At 43.3% G+C, this 21,501-nt stretch overlaps 1 protein-coding gene across 1 annotated transcript in view; it reads right to left on the bottom strand.

The window, feature by feature from the left end:
• Positions 1–21,501, bottom strand: part of TRPC1 (transient receptor potential cation channel subfamily C member 1) — a 391,431-nt gene that overhangs the window by 97,621 nt on the left and 272,309 nt on the right. The window contains exon 7 of the mRNA XM_078666423.1: positions 10,758–11,094. Coding sequence (XP_078522549.1) covers positions 10,758–11,094 — 337 coding nt within the window. The remainder of the gene's footprint in view (positions 1–10,757; positions 11,095–21,501) is intronic.

Genomic DNA, 21,501 nt, shown 5'->3' with positions numbered 1-21,501 from the left:
TAGGTATGTGTGACATTTTCATAATTTTTTAGTAATTTTGAGTGACATTTCAATGACCATGAGTGACACTTTCTCACCAGCAAAATAAATCAATGAAGAAGAGGGAAACATAAAAATACCATAATGTAACCCACTTCAACAATGAGAAAAAGATGATTTTAAAGCTGCTTCAAAGCACCAGATATTGAAGGACAATAATCTAGTGCCCCTTGCAATCAGGTCGTACTGTTAAACTGGGCTGGACGCCCCGTGCTGGAGAGATCGTTGTTGTATTCGGCGCACAGCGACGCCCATGGCGCTATAGTCCGGCAAATTGCATGTAGTGCTAGTCCACTAGCACGGCACACTCACCCACACCCCGACTCTGTTACATTTTAGTAATGTGCATTAACGTTTCACTGTTGAAGCAGAGACACGCTGCTTTACTGCAGGGATACTAGAGTACAGGGTACGGTAACGGAAGCAGCTCTGAATAAAGCCAACTTAATACCCAATGTAATATCGGTCAAGTGGAACTAGATACTGGTTGGGGGATGTGAAAAAGCTGTTGTGCTGAAATAAGTAATAATAAAAGCGTGCAGCGGGTAAACAGCAAGCTATTTAAAATCCTTTTGATGCTGAAACTTTTGTTTGTTCCGGAGGCGCTCAGTGGGAAGGTTAACCGATGACATGATGGCAATTAGCAAAGCTAATTTCCGAGGTGGCAATGTGTGTATTTCTAAATTAGGTGCTCCAGGCACGGGACGTAGGGAGATTGTTTGTGCTGAAGTTTGCAAAAGGCAGAGCGCGAGTCACTGAAACCCATAGGAAAACGTCATCGACTGCCCATTCACCGCAATGATTGTTGCGTGAAGGCAACGTGGAGGATAATGTTAATGACGTTTTGCAGGGATTGACAGTTCAAACTTCTTGAAACCCTTTCTCCCCTGTCCCACGGTGTGAACCCCGACGTTCCCCCCAATAGTAGTCACTTACTGCGGCCCCGGCAAAGAGTGTAAAGGTAACGCGGGTCTTGTCAGTCAAGCCTGACTAACTACACGGTCGTCCAGCGGCCACGGCGGTGAGCAGCACAGGGTAACTGTGGTAACGGAGTAATGGCCCCACTGGCACACATGTCATGGCCCCTCCCCGGGTGTTTAATCGGTAGAGTCAGTGAGTTTGGTCGACAGCCTGGCGTGCGGCACCGCGGTCGGGCCGGGAATTAATTAATTAATGGAGCTAGGCTGGCCGGCGGCTGAGGCCGCAAAGGTAACATTGTAGCACTGCCGCCAGCACTCTCAGTGACTCACTTGGCCTGAGCTGGGGAGAACGAGAATTTAACTATTTATGAGCCACACTGCCACAGCTGCTTGAGGCAAGTCTGGTACAGCAGAGGCAGCATGCTAGCACCAGTGCGGTAGCCTGGCTGTTTCAGTGGCATTTAAAATGTGTGACAAAGCATTTCAGTGCGATGATGCAGAACACTGCACCGAAATGCGTTAGTGTCACACGTGATGTGTGATACTTGGCAGGACTGTGCAATGCCAAGTCAACGGCAGATTGTGCGCTACACAAATGGCAAATCAAAAAATACATAAGAGCAGAGCGCGAGGGCACCAGCTTTTCATGCAAGGTGTCGGGTGGAGACGGAGTTTTCACTGTACTTATCATCTGCACAGCTGTATCACTCACTGTAATGCGTTTATAGCGTATTCTATGTAAAGTGCCCATCCGCGATATAGGAAGCTGTCCCTATAGGCTTCGACTAGTAATTGTTTTTAAGATTGTAAATTGATGTTTTTGTTTCGTTTTCTGTCTTCTCCTGCGTAAAGCGCTCAAAAGTCACCCTTTGCTCCACGTAGCGCTGCGCTAAAGAGGGTAGCACAGTATAACGCGTGCCAGGCGCTGCGATGCCAAGTCAACGGCAGATTGTGCGCTACACAAATGGCAATGCAAAAAATACATAAGAGCAGAGCGCGAGGGCACCAGCTTTTCATGCAAGGTGTCGGGTGGAGGCGGAGTTTTCACTGTACTTATCATCTGCACAGCTGTATCACTCACTGTAATGCGTTTATAGTGCAGAGTGACAGTGAGTGCAGAGTGACAGTGAGTGCAGAGTGACAGTGAGTGCAGAGTGACAATGAGTGACAGTGAGTGTAGAGTGAGTGCAGAGTGACAGTGATTGCAGAGTGACAGTGAGTGCAGAGTGACAGTGAGTGCAGTGTGACAGTGAGTGCAGAGTGACAGTGAGTGCAGAGTGACAGTGAGTGCAGAGTGAGTGCAGAGTGACAGTGAGTGCAGAGTGACAGTGAGTGCAGAGTGACAGTGAGTGCAGAGTGACAGTGAGTGCAGCGTGACAGTGAGTGCAGCGTGACAGTGTGTGCAGAGTGACAGTGAGTGCAGAGTGACAGTGAGTGCAGAGTGACAGTGAGTGCAGAGTGACAGTAAGTGCAGAGTGACATTGAGTGCAGAGTGACAGTGAGTGCAGAGTGACAATGAGTGCAGAGTGTCAGTGAGTGCAGAGTGACAGTGAGTGACAGTGAGTGCAGAGACAGTGAGTGCAGAGTGGCAGTGAGTGCAGAGTGACAGTGAGTGCAGAGTGACATTGAGTGCAGAGTGACAGTGAGTGCAGAGTGACAGTGAGTGCAGCGTGACAGTGAGTGCAGCGTGACAGTGAGTGCAGCGTGACAGTGTGTGCAGAGTGACAGTGTGTGCAGAGTGACAGTGAGTGCAGAGTGACAGTGAGTGCAGAGTGACAGTGAGTGCAGAGGGACAGTGAGTGCAGAGTTACAGTGAGTGCTGAGTGACAGTGAGTGTAGAGTGAGTGCAGAGTGACAGTGAGTGCAGAGTGACAGTGAGTGTAGAGTGACAGTGAGTGACAGTGAGTGACAGTGAGTCGCACACCACCAGCCATCAGTGCACGCATCAATTGTTAACGCATCCACAATTAACTATTGTAGCAATCGCAGTATGGTACACTTTACTTTTAAACATATTCATCTAAAGCACAGCATGCCACTATTGGTAAAATTACAATCCAACCCACATAATTCCACTACACACCACATGCACACACTCCATAACACATGGCGAAAAGACATTGCCATTTACAATGCCATTAGCTCAAACTCAAATAAATCCGAGCCCGATTGAATTTCTAATGCTTGTTTTTTTTGTTGACATCTATTTGTGTGTGTATTGAAGTAACACAGAAAGCTTTCTTTTACTCTGTGCTAACACTGTTTAACATCTACCAGACGTTTGAACCGAATGACAGAAAGTAAACCGAGGAGGGAGTTAGCGGACGAACGTGCTTCTGTTTTCATCTTAGATCAATGCACCAAAAGCAAACCTGCAGCATTACGTTTAAAAAATCTCGAAAAAAGAAGCCGCCCTGATCAAAGAGGCCCGCACGGCCATCCTGAGTACAGAGGGGAATGTGCTGGGATTGCGTAGGGTGGCAGTTGTGTTTAGTCTGCGTCTTAAATCAAACAAATCTCAGCTTCCTACTTTTCTACCAAGTGCTTTCAGTGTTCAAGAAACGGGTGTTTGTTTTATGACAAAAGTGGATTCCAAACTATTATGACAGAGGGCGAGAGTTCGGCTCTAAAAGATCAAAAAAACACTTAAGCTGGGTCTTTCAAGCAGACACAGGAGATTCCCAGGCCATCTGCTGAGGGAAATGACGCAAGAGGTGGTGTGAGGTGGAGGTCGAGGGAGGGAACGGGGAGACCCGTCCCCATAAGAACAGGTTGCAAAGGGAGAAACAATCGTAAAACAAATAGTTAAGGCCTAGTTTATCAGAGGCTGGCTGAAAAACAATTGCAAATACAAATTTGTTCATACGAACTAAAACATGGGAGGTAAGACAGACATAAATGCAACATTTGCAAATAAGTTAGTTATTTGCACTGGAGAAGTGGGCGTTTCAAGCAAGGGTATAAGCCATAATAATGTTTTAACTTGTTTTATTGGGAGTTTGGTATAGCACAACGTGTCCCCGTTCTGTTACTTCAGAGCAGTCGAAGCCTAGAAAGAAAGTCTTCTTTGGTTGTTCAGGGAGTGAGTTGGATTCAGAGCACTGAGGGGAAACCTCACCTGATGTTTTCCAGTCATGACCTCTACTATCCTGTGTAGAAATCAGATGTAGGCAAGTTTGAAGAGATTCACTTTTATTGTTTTCTGAAAAGAACGTGGTTGAGTCAGCTCTCATTTGTTCAGATCATTCAGAGTGATCCCCAAGAATCTGCCTCTAACTTCTGCCATTTGAAGCTTCCTTGGGTGATGAGGAGTCATGGGGTCGAGGATGGACTGTAAGCCTAGCCTGGTGTCATATTAGGAAAGGGAGACATAGGCGAATATGACTCGTTACTACACAAGTCATTACATTGCGTGGCATTACAACACGGTTGTTACAACAACCGTGTTGTTACCATGCAATGTCATTACTACGCAAGTCATTACATCGACTTGCAGTAGATGGCGCGTTGACATTAGAAATATATAATTTACTATTCCAACTCCAGCCTACACAACAGTAGGGAAGGTGTTGGAATAGTAAACTATACTATTCCTGATGTTAGCGCGCCATCTACTGCAAGTTGATATAATGACTTGCGTATTAATGGCATTGCATGCTAACAACACGGTCGTTGTAACAACCGCGTTGTAATGGCATCGCGGTGTAATCACTGCCATGTAAAGGTCGTTTCCCGACATAGGCAGAGGATCCATCCTGTGGTCTCAGGCCCACACCTTTATTTTAGAAAAGTTGATGGAGTTTTACATATTTCTTTTAATACATGAGGTCTTCTCTATTTGTCGACTACCCAAGGTACACAATTATATGTGACTTGGATGCTTGCTGATAAAATAGGATTGTGTCAAACATAAAATGAAAAGGAATGTAATGTTTTTTAACCATACATTTTACCCAATAGTGGTCCTTGTACTCACACCTCATCTCATCTCATTCCTTTATACTGTTGGATGTCTGTCTTAAACACAGGAAAAAAAGGGGTACAGTGCGCTTTCCCAAATACCCCCCACAACCTTGTCTTTCATTCTGGCCTACAGCGAGTGGATCAGTGCAAGTGGAAAAGGTGGGTATGTCAGATATAGTTTGTTTGTTGGTGATAACTGACTATTAGAAAGAAACTCATATACATATGCATCCTTAAAGTGTGTGTGTGCGCGTGCTTGTGTGAATGTTTGTTTCGCCACAACATTCATAAGTACTGCCTAAGTATAGTTATCTTCGGCTTCAGAGACTGCATCTAATGGAAAGTGAATTAAGTGACAGCACTGCGCACAGTTGTGCTTTGCAGATCATGACAAATGGAATTCAGCTTTAAACAAGCATTTGCAATGCAATTGGTCTCACCTTTGGGACCTTATATGTATTTAGCTATGCAGCACATTAGCCTGGGTGTTGAAACATCTACTGTTCTTTAACTTGGAGGGAAAGTAAGCACCACACTGCGTGACAGGTCAGGTATGGGAACACATGGAGAGAAATATTGGCTTTCAGCTGGAAATGGTATAGTCCAAAGCTCTGGTTTTAATATAAAATCAGGGCCTTTGGTGGTCATATCACTGAAAATGCAAGATTTGAAAAAATTCTTATTGTCTACGCGTGCTTGTGGAAGACAATTTCTATAGACTGGAATTTAGAGAATGCTAAAATGATTCTGGTATTTTACTGACCTCTGCTGGTCGTTTTCTATCAAGAAAGTTAAATAAAGGCAGGTGCCAGGAAAAAAATAAAGTCCCTCAGCAGAAAGCAATTCTGGTATTTTACTGACCTCTACTGGTCGTTTTCTATCAAGACAGTTAAATAGAGGCAGTTGAACAGAAAAAAAAGTCCCTAAGCGGAAGCAGACAAGTCCTAGGGCTGATCTCCAGAGCCCACAAAGTACATACACATATAAGTATATACTAAAGTATATACAAGAGGTCTCGAATGCTCGTCCTAAAAAACACTTATGGTGTGAAGTCAAGATGGTCCTGGAGTAAGATATGACTCAAAGATGCCTGTGGCAGCTGAAAACCTCCTCCTAAACAAGATAAATCAAGAAAATTAATAGCCCAGAAAACATTATCATCTGGCTGTCAGAACAAATACAAGTTAAGAAAGGCTATGATCAAATTGAAAACAAAATGCTCTTCTTATGGCATGTCAGAGGACAAAATGGTAGCATCTTCCCCAAACACAGTACCAATAACACTGGACTAACCATTAGCTTTGGTATAAACCTTTTCAATGCCACATCAGGGGTAATAAGTGCTATATAAATGCATTCACAATTACAATACAAATTACAAGGAGCCACACTTAAACAGATTAGTACTGAAACGACAGACCAAGCTACACACAGCATGGGAGTGCCGCAGGCACGTCTGTGCTTCATATGTGTCTGGACTTCCCCCTTCCCTCCAGGTTATCCAACAAATGGATGTCTATGAAAAGAACATGATTTGATAATAATATGACTGCAGTAGTTTGAGCACATTTGGGGTTGTACATGTACACTTCATCAATACTAAGTGTAAGCTAAATCATTGCCCCCATTGTAGCCAGCACTCCAAAATGAGCATGCTGTAACTATCATTGAAGTAAACAAAACCATGAGGGGTAGAATGCTTGAATTAATCTCAGTCACTGGTAATTACTCGGGCCACATTACAGTCCATTGTTTTTGTGCCCACCATGCCCCCTTAGATGAGACTCAGCCATATGCAAATCAGTCTTGGTTGCTGCAATAGGAACAGTTCCACCCAAATGAGACAAAGGGGGTTCATACAGATTAATGTAACCACTTGTGAAACTGCAGTTTTCCCCCTTGTTCCACTTAGAATAAATTCCAAAAGAGCTAGAAACAAGATACTTAAATAATCACTGATCAGATTCTCAACAACAAAATACACCTTCTTCAAGATTATTCTCCTAGCAATTTGCTCAGAAGAAGCAATTTTGACCAGAATGCAATAATGTAGATATGACTGGCAATTTCCCATGTGGATTTTTTTTTATGATGGACATGAAATTTGACATTTGAGCCCCACTGGAGGAGGGCAGGCAAGAGATCCATACATTGAAATGTAACAAGGCTACAAGAGCAGAGGTCTTCATAGGCTACTTTGTTATGAGACGTTCCAGAATTTCATCACAGAGCAACAAAACACTTTGTTTAATTCTTTTCACAGATTCAGTGAAACCACACACTCAATGATAGTGACTGAAATGGATGATCTGCAAACTCGATAAATTAACCAGAAATTAAAATAATAAGGAGAGATAGCACCAAAAACATAGATCCCAGCTTACTTATTAAAATGCTAGCTAATAGGGTTGATAAACTCTTCACCCAACTTAAGGGTACAGACCTTTAGGGCTTGTTAGATATAAGCAACTCCGTGGCAAGATTCAATACATGCTGCACCTAATTAAAAAGGCAAAAGAGTTAATGCATACTATTGCTATGACAAGAAAGCGTTCAAAGGGTGAGCCAGAGCTTTATAGAGCTCGGAAAAGTAGCAAAAGACTTTGACACACTCTTCAGAAGCTGGTTCATGGAAAACCAATTTGAAACTGTATATCAATATCTACTGATCTGACAAAATTTGACAAAGCTCCTTCTTCTCTTCACTACTATTTGCACTCTCCATTGAACCAGTAGCTACCTAAATAAGGGAAAACTGACACATAGCAAAATTGCATTTTGAGCAAAGAAACTTTGATTATGTATGTTGGGCCACATTGTGTTAATATCGTTCAGCGAGTCATCCCTCTTGACAGAACAGAAGCTTTATAAGAACAACAAAAATGAGTACTCATCAATGCTATAAACCCAGTGGAAGCTATCAGACTAAAAGGAATGTCCCCATTCAAATGGTCCAAGATATCAGTCAAATATCTGGAGCGTGCATTACCGGATCCATCCATACTATGTTCACAGGCACGTTTTCCAAACAAAATACAGTGATTGGGAATAACGGAAAATAGTGCCATCCGTACCTATAACAGCTATGAAGAATATAAGCCCTGAAACACTAATTTCCTTTCGACACTGCTGTTTAGACTTCAGGTACATTACCTTCCTACTCCAAGGTCACACTTATTGCGCTTCAGAAAACCACTTATTGGATTCAGTTGGAAAAGGAAACCGCGAATCTTATACAGTCTGCCGACATCCCCAAAAAATCCTAAGGAGATCTTGATTTTTTGAACATCAGGCACCAATACCAGCAAAGCGATATGTGAATTGGTCAAAGGGAGGGGGATACAATGTGGGTTACGTGGATACAGTCATGGCAGGCACTGCTATTAAGATCGCTGTTTGATGCTAAACTAGGATACCACACAATCTACATGCATGGTCTATAAAACGAATCATTATGGAATACAGAATTTCTTGCTTTTTAACATTTGTTTACCCTCATATATGTCACCCTAAAAGCAAATCAATTTTAATAAAGAATTTGCTCCGGTATTCTAAGAATAATTTCAAAAAGTGGAGTAGGTACGACTGTGCAGATATCTCCAATATGTTCTACAAAGAAAGTAGAATATCATTCAACATTTGTAGGATAGAATTTCAACAGAATGAGCTGCATGGGTTAACTGCAGAACTGGACAAAGAATCCCCCGATAAAACAAACAACCAAAGGGGCTTTGTTGAAGAAATGCATAAAGACGGTGCTATGCTGCAAGGCACTGATGTCTTTCAAGCACAGAGTACCGAATTCCCCATCGAACATTTTTTCTCATACGCCGTTCAGAAGCAGAGGGATAAAGACCTAGACAAAAAAATAGACCAAAAGAGGCCATTATTTTAAGAGGCCAGTCATTCCTGATTGTGCCGGTAACTCTGCTATCAGCCCATCAAGAATTATGTCATCTTCATATTTCCCCCTGAGATTTTCGATATTGAAAACAATTAAATTCTCTGGAAGAATATTCAAAGAAGAATTAAGAATTAGTAGGAAGATCATTTTAGAATTACTAGAATTGCTCAGTAATTCCTCAGTACTCAGGTGATTCTCAAGACTTCACCTGGTATCCCTCTTAATTTTTCTGCACTGTTAACAGGACCCCGATATCATTAAGTCCATGGGTGCAAAGATAACATTGTAACAATCATAAGTATTTGGTTTGACTTACAGAAATACCAATGTATAATTATATAGAACTGGTTCTATACCCCAAACAAACATAGGATACCGTGAGAAACTGCTAAAGTCAGTGTGCAAAACTAGAAAGAGCTTGAGCGTAAGTTATTAACCCAAATTATTGCTATTTTTGAATGAATTCCTCAGTGCAGCCCATCATTTCCTAGGGTTCCTGTCCTAACTAGGTTGGACTGGCACTTAGGAATTCAGGGCTTTATTCACAAAGGTAAACTGAGTCAAAAATCCACCTTTACAACTTTCGGTATTCACAAAGGGAATTTATGACTTTTTTCTCAGTTACACTTAAGTTTTTGTCTTAAGTTTAACTGAGACCAAAAAGTTAAATTTAAGACCAAAATTTAAGTTTAACGTAGACAAAAGTCTAACTTTACTACTCGTAAATGTTTATTGTGAATACCAAAAGTCGTAAAGTTAGACTTTCGTCTCAGTTTACCTTTGTGAATCAGCCCCCCCAGTGTTGAAAGCTATGTTCAAACATGACATGTAAATGTGATGGTGCTTCTTTATAACCACTAAGCGCACCACAGTCCCCAACTGAGAAAATAAGGCATTATCAATAGTGCTCCCATCACATATGGACCATCCTTGCCATGGAACAAATAATATAGTCTACAAAGAGCATACGAATTACAGTGATGTAGCAGCCAATTGCTCACTACTTGTCAAGGTTTGCTAGTGCTCTATGTTAAATCTCTATCCATTTACACAAGGGAAAGTCAATTTACATAAAAGGGGATATGACAATGAATACGCTCTTCCTGCTTACTTGCCAAGACTGTGGAAGGTGGTTACTTGGTGAGAAGTTTAGGTGAATTCAAGAATTTATCTTACTATTAAAGTGGGATTCTGGCTTAACATCAGCTGACCAATTTGTATGAGCAATTCATGTAACAATCCTTCAGTCTCATTCCGCTATATGGTCATGGAACTCCTTGGTGACTTGCGATATCCTTATAATGCACAGCAGGGGGACTTTATCCCAGATCTTTCAATTTGTCAAAGGCACACATTTTTCTCGGATGTATGACATTACAACGCATGCTTTTACATCGCATGCCTTTGCAACACGGTTTTTACAACGCAAACCTTTACAACGCATAGCGCTTTGGGGTGCTGGATAGTGAATAGGTTAATTTACTATTCCAACTCCAGTCCCCGTGGACACTAGGGAAGGTGTTGGATAGTAAATTAAACGTATTCCCTATCCTAAAGCGCCCCCCAGCGCAATGCGTTGTAATGGTTTGCATTGTAAAAGTTGCGTCGTAAAGGCACTGTGTGGTAAAAGTTGCGTTGTAAAGGATGTTTCCCATTTTGCTCAGTTTGCTGTGGTGTTCTTTTCTGTTATGACACATCAAAAATAAATGTTCAAATTTTGTCTATTTTGAAAATACTAGTTGTGGTACAGCAGCAAAACAGTACCGACCAGCGCAATCAACAATGTTGTGGAAGAGAACTAGTCCCTTGTAACATGTAATATGGAGATACAAAGTACTTCAGTACACATTAGGAGGTTAGGATATATGATAAAGTTCATACTGTTACAGGTTTGGAATTTTACTTTAGGATCCTTCAGAATCTTGACTTACCAATTAGCCACATGATAAGGAGGAAGTCTATTCGCTCCAGGGCAGGCCCCATGGTGTTCTTCTTGTCTTCATTATAAACCACGGAGTACAGGTTTAGTAACAGTAGGAATGTGAAGTATGAGGCACCGTGAATTATGAACTTCATGAACGGTGTATGAATGATTCGTCCAAGGCGGGATTTGGGCGCCAACAAGTAACAGAGGGACAGAACTGGCCAGAAGAGACCAACCGTCAAAACAATCAGAATCTTCTTACAGGTGTGCTTGCGCCTGTAGGCTGCCATCTGACCAAACCAAACGGTGTTGAGAAACTGTTGGCAGTTGGACTGGGAAACAAACTGAAACAAAAAAAAATGGTTTTATTTAAAATAGTTTTTAGAAGCTGACCTTATTCTTTGTGTGTAGTTCCCTGCTAGAATCAACATACAATAACATTAATTAAGCAAGAGTGCAAAAATAAAATGAAAATGTTATCCAGTTTGTGTGGTGTCTAGAAACTATCAAGCAGAGGCAAAGCGAAAAGGTCTTTGTCAATGCCATTTGGCAATGCTGCACAGCATCAAGAAGATGCTGCGCAAAGTGGCCAAAAGAAAAAAGCAGCAGCCATGTCATCATCATAAAACTTAATTTGAATTTTCTTTTTTTATTCATGAAAGTACAAACAGTTTAAAACTAATTTTCAATATGATATAATATAAAATAATCCATGATATCGTATTTACAATTTCATGATATTACATTAAAATCTTCATCAGTACACGTCACTTTTTTATCCCAATTAATATTGTTACTTTTCGGTTGAAGGCCATCCTTCATTCAGTTTCATAAACTAATTGGTCTAAAAGTATAAGGGATTTCCTTCTTTGTATGGCCCGGGTTATAAAACCAACAACAGCACTGCAGGCTAATTCATTATCAAGGGTACAGATGAATTTTACTGTGTCTTTATAAAAAAAGAATTTGTGTGCAATAAATATTGGACGTAAAAATGTTTTTCTAATATCTTGGTAAAACGTACAAAACAGCATAACGTGTATCGTGGTCTGATTAGCTTTTCCCTCACATGGGCATTTATGTTCTATTTTCCGCCATCAAGGTTTGGGAAAGCCATCAGTTCATGGACTGTGCCCAGACGCAGTCATGTCAGATAGAATCTGTCTTGGGTGTTTGTAACTTTTGCCAAATAATTTGGTAGGCCAGTTGGCTCAATGCTAACCATAGATGTTGATGTGCTTCTTTTTTCTTGCTTTCTCCTAGCTCTTCCTTGGCTTTGTTTCTCCGTATACAGTTTTTTAAGATCGTTTTTACCAAATTGCAGAATGGCTGTAGGATTTTTTACCGACAGGTCTCTATCGATATTCTTTAATAAGCTGTCCATGTATGTGATTCAGGGAACCTTGTAAGTGTGTTCCGAAGTTAAACAATCCTTAATGATGTCCCTAGTGAACATTGATCCCTCCTTACACCAGATGTTATTCCAGGAGCACAGTACTCTTACTTGAATTAGGTCGATGACATATGATACATCGAATTCTTTATGTAAGAGAAATGTTGACGTACATCTTGGTACGGCCAGCATACAGCAGAGAAAGTAGTTTTCACAGGATTGCAAAGCATTAAGTTTGGCATTGCCCCACACTACTGAGCCATAGGTTGCTATTGGTAGGTATTTACTGCCATAAATCTTTATCATATCACGGATAGGTTTGCTGCCTATCTTATTACAAAATCTAAAAATCGCCTCTATGGTTCTGATGAGTTTAGGTCTAGTCTGATCATGAAGAGAAGCCCAATGACTGTTAAAAGAACATAAAAGCGTAAAACTTGACCGATCACTATCAATGCAGGACCAGGTAGCAGCCACCGCAGGTTCTTGCTATTATAGTCTTCGATTACTCCGAAAAATCCTCCCGCATATACCAACAGACCATCGCAGAACGTTGGTCCAAGCGATGGTGATCAGCCGCTTGGACTACGGGAGCGCTTTATTGGCCGAGGTGTGGCTGACACTACTAAATAAACTTCAGGTCATTCAAAATACCTCCGCTAGAACTATCCTAAATATGCCTGCAGGCTCCCCGTCGCTGCCTTTGTTAAAAGACCTACATTGGCTACCGATAAAAAAAAGATCCATCTTTAAAATTTGCTGTCTGTCATTTAATGCTTTAAATGGCCGAGGCCCGCAATATCTACAAAAGAAACTGAACAAATACACCCCTGGTCGTCTGTTGAGATCAGGCTCCTTGCAGTTGCTTCACATACCTCGCATCCGTCTTAAACACACAGGTGGCATGGCCTTCTCCTATCTGGCCCCTAAATATTGGAACAGTCTGCCAAAAGCTCTGAGGGATATCCCGTCGTATGGAACCTTCAGAAAACAACTAAAAGCCTTTCTGTACTAATTACCATCTCAGCTTAGCTCCGTTATCAGTGTTGTTTCTCTAGGCAGCGCCGACATTCCCCAGGGTGATTCGAGCGCTATATAAGAGTAAATAACATAACATAACAACATAACAAAATATCCAGATTGGAAAACCTCTTAACTTCTGTTAGCTTGTGATCCCTTACATAGTGGGACCTTCCTTTGCCACAAGTCATCACGAACGTTTTGGAAAGGTTTAATTTTAAGTCTCTCTGCTCCATGTATGAAAAAATTCAATCAGTTCAATCAGTTCCTGTAATCCGTTTGCAGTTCTCGAGATTAGAACTGCATCGTCTGCATACAGGAGCAGGGGGGTTGGTCTAGCACCTTTTTTCGGGGCATCTGTGTTCAGATTCTGAAGAGTTTTATCGATCCCGTTTATGTATAACGAAAATAGGAGTGGTGCGATGACACAACCCTGTCTTATTCCCCTCACCACCTTGAAATCTGGTGTGCATTTGCCTCCCCTTGCATACCTTACAGCAGACGTGTCATTTTGTAGGCAAACCCGTGCATGATGATGTATGCGTGTGCACGTGAAAAAAAGACAACAAATTAGCATGAAAACACTTTTTAAGGGCAGAGAGGCTGCCAGGCCCCCCTCCCCCAAAAATTATTTTTTAAAAAGATGGTGGGTTTGAGGGCAATGGGGAGCAGGCGGGGGAGGGGAAGAGTAACACATGAGGGAGTACAACAGAAAGGTGGTAGGGAAGCAGACAAAGGAGAAAGCAACAAGACCCAAGGGGGAGACAGGAAGTTTGGCAGGGGGAGAAAGATACAAGGGAGAGAGCTAGAAACACGAGGGAGACAGCAATACGGATCCCGGGGCAGATGTTTGGCAGGGAAAGAAGCGCATCCGGGAGACAACACATGCGCTCTCTCATGGAGTGCTTAAGTAAAAAGAATAAATGATTTCCCTTAAAGTGAGCAGTGGAAGGACGTAAGCCAGCCAATTAGAGAGATTGTAAAGAAGTTATACTCCGGAAGAAGGACAACACAAGATGGACAAGATGGGACAAGGAAAGTCATTAAATAAGAAGAAAGCATATGCCAGTGACAATAAAGCTAACCAATGTTAAGCAATGGATGGGCAGTAAGCCTCTAACCCCCAGATGCATCAACAACCCATGTTGCGATTCCTTAATAGCGAAAAATACAGATTCGCTATTAAGGAATAGCAAAATGGAATGCATCAAGAAATCACTAAAAAATAGCGATTTCTTAGAATTCCTTAATTGCGACTCGCAAATTGGGAGTTTCAATTTTGGAATACCTCCCTATTCATTCCTATGGGCCTAGAGGCCCATAGGAATGAATGGGAAGACAATCTCAATTTGCGAATCGCAATTAGCGAATCGCAAATTGAGATTGCGATTTCAAGGGTGCAGGGGTGTCCAAAGGACAACCTGTTGCACCCCTGAAATTGATCTGTGCACATATGTTGCGCATGAGTGCGCAACATGAAACTTTGAAAAATGCATTTTAGTGCATTTTTCAAAGTTTTTGCAAATTACCATGAAGTTGTACTTCATGGTAATTTGCGTGCCCTATTAGCGAATTCGTTATTTTTAAAACTTTCATGCATTCCATTTAAGGAATCTCAAATTGAGATTCCTTAAATGCAAATAATCGCAATTTAGCGATTTCTCAATTTGCGATTTTTGCATTTGGGCTGATGCATCCCAAATGCAAAAATACTGGTCGCAAAGGGGCAGAATCTGAGAATCTGCCCCTTTGCGAGCTGATTTTTGTTTGATGCATCTAGCTGTAAGTCCTTGGCAGGAGGAGCGCATACAGGTAAGGGTGGTGGAGCCCCACTGCTCTTACCTTCACCGGCCTCTCCTGGTCCATGGTAAGCCCACAATAAGTCTTTTGCATTCAGACACTTGGGCTGTCTGGTAGGTTTCACCTACAAAAGTGGTGATTAGGCCACATTACAAAACACTGGTGACTTGGGACCTCATTCTCAGGTCGGCCCAGCACAAAAAAAAATAAAACTAGGCACAGACAGAAGAGTAGCCCTTATTTAATGTCCGACAGTCTTTCTATTAGGCACTTGCTGTGCTCTCTGTCTCATTTTGAGCTCACTGCCAGATCCATCTATAAACTCTTGTTACCAGAGAATGGAAATTGTAATAACAATAGGCACTAGATACGTTTCTGGATATTATTTCCCATTTTTCATCCACATTTTAAATCTGTTAGAAAAAAAGTGAGCAGAGCTCAGGTGCAGATTCAATTTGTGCCAGGACGGTTCTGTATCTTTGGAGCTAATGTATAATTATGGATGAGTAATATTCGAGAACAGAGCTCTTTTCTATCCCAGTGCTGTTATGAACGATGAAAGTATAGCTTCACAACCTGCAGTCAGTGGAATGTTACTTACCTGTGACTTCGGTTTTCCAGGTCGGTGGCTTTTAAAATGTACATGCTTGTATTCTTCTGCCACCTTGTGGCTAGCTCTAAAATAGATTGTTAAGTAGAAACTATGCGTTCATGTTGTATACACTAGGCTGAGGTGAAATTTAAATCACGCCTGGGTAATTCACGTTAAGTTTTGGAATTTTGCATTACACTTGTTACTTGGGATTCCCGATATTACGCCACTGTGCCATCTGCGCAATTAGGCAGTAGTTCACTCCAAAAATATATCACAGGAACAACATGTATAACCAGAATGTGAGCAGTTGTTGTTCAAGGCGCTTGTGTTTTTCAAACAATTTTTTAGGGTGAAATGTGTCCTCAGGTCGAAAATTGAGGCAATGACGCATTTCATACTAAAACATTGTACTAAATGGCAGACTTGCATTTTGCGTAATTGGATGGAATTTCGTAAATTTTCCAAAAATGTTGCACACCTCCGATATATACTTCCTTGGGCAGTTAATAAGTCTGAACTCTAAAAGTATCGAAGCATATGATTTGCAGTGAAAAGAAATTAGGCAAGGCAGAAATTATAAGAATGTACCACTTTCTCCACAGTGAACTGTGAAGATTATAAAATTCTACTGTGAAGATTCTAAAATGCTACGTCTCTCTTGGATTGTAGATTCTTTTCCCTGACCGGAATGACGCAATTTTTTCATCTCATTCTCTAGTGATACCCACAAGTATCGCCTGTTCCCCGGAGGCAGTAGTAGGGCAGGGACAAGGGAGTGGGGGTAAGGGGTTTAAAAAAGAAAAAAAGATCACTTACCCGTTTCACCAGCCACTGCTGCCTCTCCTCCGCCCTCTCCGTCCTCTTCCTCGCTTCTGTGCGAACAGGAAGCACCCAGGCTCCCCTAAGCCAATCACAACGCTGCAATGCAGCAATGCAGTGACAGGCCTGAGCGCAGTAGTTCGGTATGTTCACTGCCCAGGCTGTAATACAGTCTGGGTGGAGAACATCCAAAGTGTGCATGACTGTTTGACCGGCCGTCAATTAGAGAGTGACACCCCTCCTCCCCACTGCGCTGCCAAGCCCAGCCCCGCAAAATTGCCTCAGCACTGAAAAATAAAATGATAATAACCTCGCATTATTATCATTTTATTTTCTCCTTTTTTGCAGTGCTGGAAGGCAGTGGGGCAACGCTCCTGTGCCTTAGCGGAGGAGCCGCCCCCGAAACCTACAGCAGAATGACAATGCAAACTTAAAGCATGCTGAGGTAAATAAGACACAATATTTTTACTTCTAGTGCACAAACCATTGGACTTGCAGCTTTCAGTCCTCTTCTTGTGCCAGGATACCCTCCTGCGTGTTTGACCACACTTTAAAGTTGTCAAAAAGCACAAGAGCTGAGAAATGGGGAGCGGTGAAAGAGGGAGGTGAACCAGGTCTTAAGAAGACCTGAGCTCATAAAATTATTGGCCCGATCATGAATTTAATGAAAAGACATGTTATCAAAACACAGCCAACACAAGTTGTAGTTTGTTGTGGTCGTTGTTGGCCACAGATGTAATACCATTATATACCAACTCATTTTTCCGTCCCCAGGGCATAACTTTTTATGGCCAGGGTCATAAATCATTATCATGGCATATCATAAATCATGTGTCATACATCATGCGTATGTCATAAATCTTTGGTGTCCTGATAAATCGGACTCATTTGTCATCCATTATTCTTGGTCATAAATCATTTGCTTGTCATGCCTCCTCTGCATATCATAGAATCATGAATCACCATGGCAGTTCGTTATTCTGCTCTCTTATAGGCGTATCTCCTTTCTTGGCACTTTTGGTGTCCAACTTGTTCTGTTGGTTTCCACGTCCCTTTACGTTTGGGGGGGTAGCCTCTTCCCAGAGTTAGGCCCCCAACTCGCTACCTTGCTAGTCTCTTTTTGTGCCCTGCCGTCCGGCTGGGTCTGGGCTGCGAGTGACGTCTCTATTTGCTACCCCCTTTTGCCAGGCCTACTCACCCTGCCGTTAGGCATCCCAGAGTGAGTGGCCCTCCTTCTACACACCGCCCTGTCGGTGTGCCTTCATAACCATTCGCTGTACCTCTCTTATCCGCCACGCCGCCAGGGAGGCTTACGTTTTCCTGCGGCTCCCCCCTCTCTGTGACGCTCGTAATTCCACTTCTGCTGCTCTACTTCTGCAGCCTGCTGTCAGCGGCATGCTCTGCTCCCTTCTTGCCGTTATCTAGTGGCACACTTGATCACCATTCGGCTTCATCAGCATCGGCTTAGCTCGCCAGGGACCATAGACACGCCATGGGCCTTACATTAAAAATACAATTGGGAGACAGTCAGCTGCAGCTTATGGAGGCCTGATACAGCATCCAACACCAGATAAACTCACCCACTTTACCACTGCCCGTTACGGGCACCCCGTACTGACTCACTGGATATGAACTGGCAGCAGGAAGCTGGTCTGCTCCCTTGTGATGTGCTATGGATTATCGCCCCGAAAAACTTGTACTTCAGCCCAGGCCTTCAGCGAGTGGCTTGTGGGCTCTGGTATCTCCCCAGCTGCTTGTCTCTGTGTACTTTCCCATCACCGCAGCTGGTTACCCATAGTCTAGGTGATATGAACCACCGTTCCCTGTTGCTCCACCATGATTTGTGTCCTCAAAATGATGACATAGATAGTGTGCATACCCCCTGGGGTAGGCGCGCAATTACTGCTGCCCCTATGAAAAGGACGTTGTGACCTGATGGGGTGTGCAAGCCGTGGTAATGCTTGTTGCCTCTGTGCCCCACTTAGGCGCAATTTCTGTCACTTCAGCTCAAAATGGATGTTGTCGCATGTAAGGTTCCTGCAAGCAACCTTACCGCTTGCTTCACGTTGTGATCCCTACCTTAGGAATATATACATGTTTGTATGTCGGCCAGTTCTCATAGCGGAGTTAGCCACTTAGTTCCATTTATTCCGCCACGGCTTACAGGCCAGGCTGCACGTGACTTGACAGTCGTCGGAGAATTACAAGGGCGCTTTTCGTGTATGCTGCCCCTTTTCTTTGGGGGGGGGATCCTTGGCCTGGCTTAAAGGCTCAAGCTAAGTAGGCTATATCCTGCTGCTTGTCTTATGAGGACTTGTACCTAATAAGTTATTCAGCCTTCGCTGGCTGGGCTCGTGCTGTGTGGTTCTGCCTGAAGCACCCCGGGCCTGGTGTTCATTCCCACATTCTCTTCTGCACACGTGTTAGCAGCACGCCAATTTATTTTGTCATTATTGTCGTACTTCGACTTTGACAGGAACTTGCTGACTGCAGTCCTAGCTGCTGGTTATGCACAGTGCAAAGGCGGGCACCCATAACACGTTATGCTCACCAAAGACATCCTGCCGCCTTTCCTCTCAGGCCCCCTGAGTGTCAGCAAGGCTGTTACATCCCTCGCTCTACCTTACTATCCTGTACTATAAGGGGCGCTCTTTATCTATTTATCAGCCAAACCCCTGCTTGCGTTATGGCAAAGACAATCTACAGGCACTTTATTTCTGTGCCATTGAGTAATCCTTGCCGACTAAAACAGCTGTGTTATTACTTGTGTTCTTGTCGCCAATTTCTTCGGGGCAGAACTTTAAAAAGTTATAAATGTACTGACCATACAACTTTCTAGTTATCCACCTAATGTGGGTTGTGTAATAGTGCGCCTCAAACCTCATTGCACGCTAGGTGCAGCTCCTAAGGTCGTACTACTATCACTGTATTCTCGAGATTGTGGCAAGTGCTGCTCACAGTATAATTTGACGATTTGAAACGATGCATCTCCATGCTTCCGTTTCATGAGGAGGTTTTGTTTCACACGCAGCCTCCATTGCTTCTGGACACCTCTGAGTGCACTGTGAATGACTTCTGCACGTGCGCCCTTGCCACTCTTAAGGTCTGGCAGGGACGTAGCTAGAGCTTGTGCCGCCCGGGGCTATCCCTCAGATTGCCGCCCCTTAGGGGGGAGGGGGAACGGGGGGGGGACAGGGCCGTAGCTAGAGCTTGTGGCGCCCGGGGCTATCCCTCAGATTGCCGCCCCTTAGGGGGGAGGGGGAACGGGGGGGGGAGGATAGGGGGGGTGCTTGGGAAAAAGGACGGTGAGCACTTTTGAAAGATGTCAGAGAGACACGTAGTATTGCTGCTAATAGCTACCTCGATCATGCGAGTTACATGCACATACATGACACGGTCCAAGGCTACACAGTTAAATACACCGGTGACCGGCAGTACAAAGGAGAGCACACAGACTGCCACCCTGCAGGATTTCAGGAAGGGCCTAAAAACATGGTTATTCGATTAACGTCCCTCAGCAGAAGCATTGCCCCCACCCCACAGTGCCTAGATAACCTCACAGGTGATATGTAGCGCTATGCAAATCCTTTTTGTTTGATGAATTGACACCTGATTTCCGCACATTGTTTGTGCGCTATATTAGTTTTATCTGTAAAAATGTATGTCTGTGCAAGTTAGAAATTACCAGCATTCACTGGGTTCTATACTTTATGGAATGTTCTCCGACACCCCACTATACAACAGACGGCAATGTCTACGTTTCTGCAGTTGCAGGGCAATGCCTGCAATGTTCAGCTCATGGTTTGTGCACGTGGAGGGGCGCAGCTGGCACTGGAAGTACAGCTAACAACAGCAGGCCGGACATAAAGGAAGCATAGCTGCCAAGGTTTCAGATTGCTAAGTGTGACATTTTGATAATGTCAGCGTAACTATGAGTGACATTTCAACAACTATGAGTGACACTTTTTTCGCAACTAAAATCAAGCAATAAAAACAACGGAAACATAAATATCTGAAATTACACCCATTTGAGCAACGAGAAACTGTAAGAAGATTGTTAAACGACTGCAAAGCACTGGAAATGGAAGGGTACATGCGTACCTTAGAGGTCACAACCCCTCTGCAGACTGTAATTTATCTCAAAAAGACACACTGAGAAATTTGATAAAAATGAATTAGCAGATAACAGCAAGGTGTGCGGTGCCGACCGTTATTTATTCACAACCTGAGGCTGAACTTGTATTGCTAGTCTAAGCATTTAACACAGACACAATAGAGTATGGGGGTGCATGAAAGCCTCAGGCAGGGCTTTAAGTGGACCGGGTCTCTCACAATCTTTTCTCCTTCTGTCCCTCCTGGATTCCTACATTTGCTTCGTACTTTTATTTACACCCCTTCTTTCCCTCTTCGACCCTTACCCCTCCCCTATTCCTCTTGCCTGGTTCCCTTATTTACACAGACCCCTCTCCATGATAGGACAGCCTCCGCCCCTCTCGGCCCCTATCCCTTTTCTCTAACCCTTCCTCCCCTCTCTCCTTCTATTTTCCAGTTCCTTGCTTATTTCTCACCAAATCTTCCCCCTCTTGCCTCCTCTTCTGTTTCCCTCCCACTCACACGGTCATTCTTTTCTCACTTCTTTCCTAATTCTTTCCCTGTATCTCCACCCTACCCTTCCCTCTCTCACGTCCTCAGTCCTTCCCTTCTCGCCTCCTTCTCTCTTTCTTACTCTCGTTTTCTCACACTTCTGTCTGCAGTCATCATGTCCCCCGGACCAGGAAGACTCCCCTTGTCTCCTTTACACTCTCCTTTCCTTCCCTCTTCATTCCATTGCTCTCCCCTTACATTCTTTTCGTCATTTTGTAAATGTAAATGTACAGGAATTTATATAGCGCAAATCACCGAGCGGTTTCTAAGCGCTTGCTTAGGGAACCCGTCCTGGTATTCCCCTGTGAGATAACCCCGGTAGGGTATCCGCAAGGTGAAAGCCAGGCATCCCGCCGCGAGGGGCCATTGTGGAGATTAAGCAAGCTATTGCCCAGAGTCGCAGAGTGTGAACCCGTGAATCGAGTAGGCACCGGAGCGAGAATTGTCAAGTCCATGGACATTTTAGGACTCAAGACCCCG

The sequence above is a fragment of the Lissotriton helveticus genome, chromosome 11 (genome assembly GCF_964261635.1).
Source record: "Lissotriton helveticus chromosome 11, aLisHel1.1, whole genome shotgun sequence".
Taxonomy (NCBI): Eukaryota; Metazoa; Chordata; class Amphibia; order Caudata; family Salamandridae; genus Lissotriton; species Lissotriton helveticus.
The sequence above is the reverse complement of the archived record's forward strand: the minus strand, read 5'-3'. Positions and strand labels throughout refer to the sequence as shown.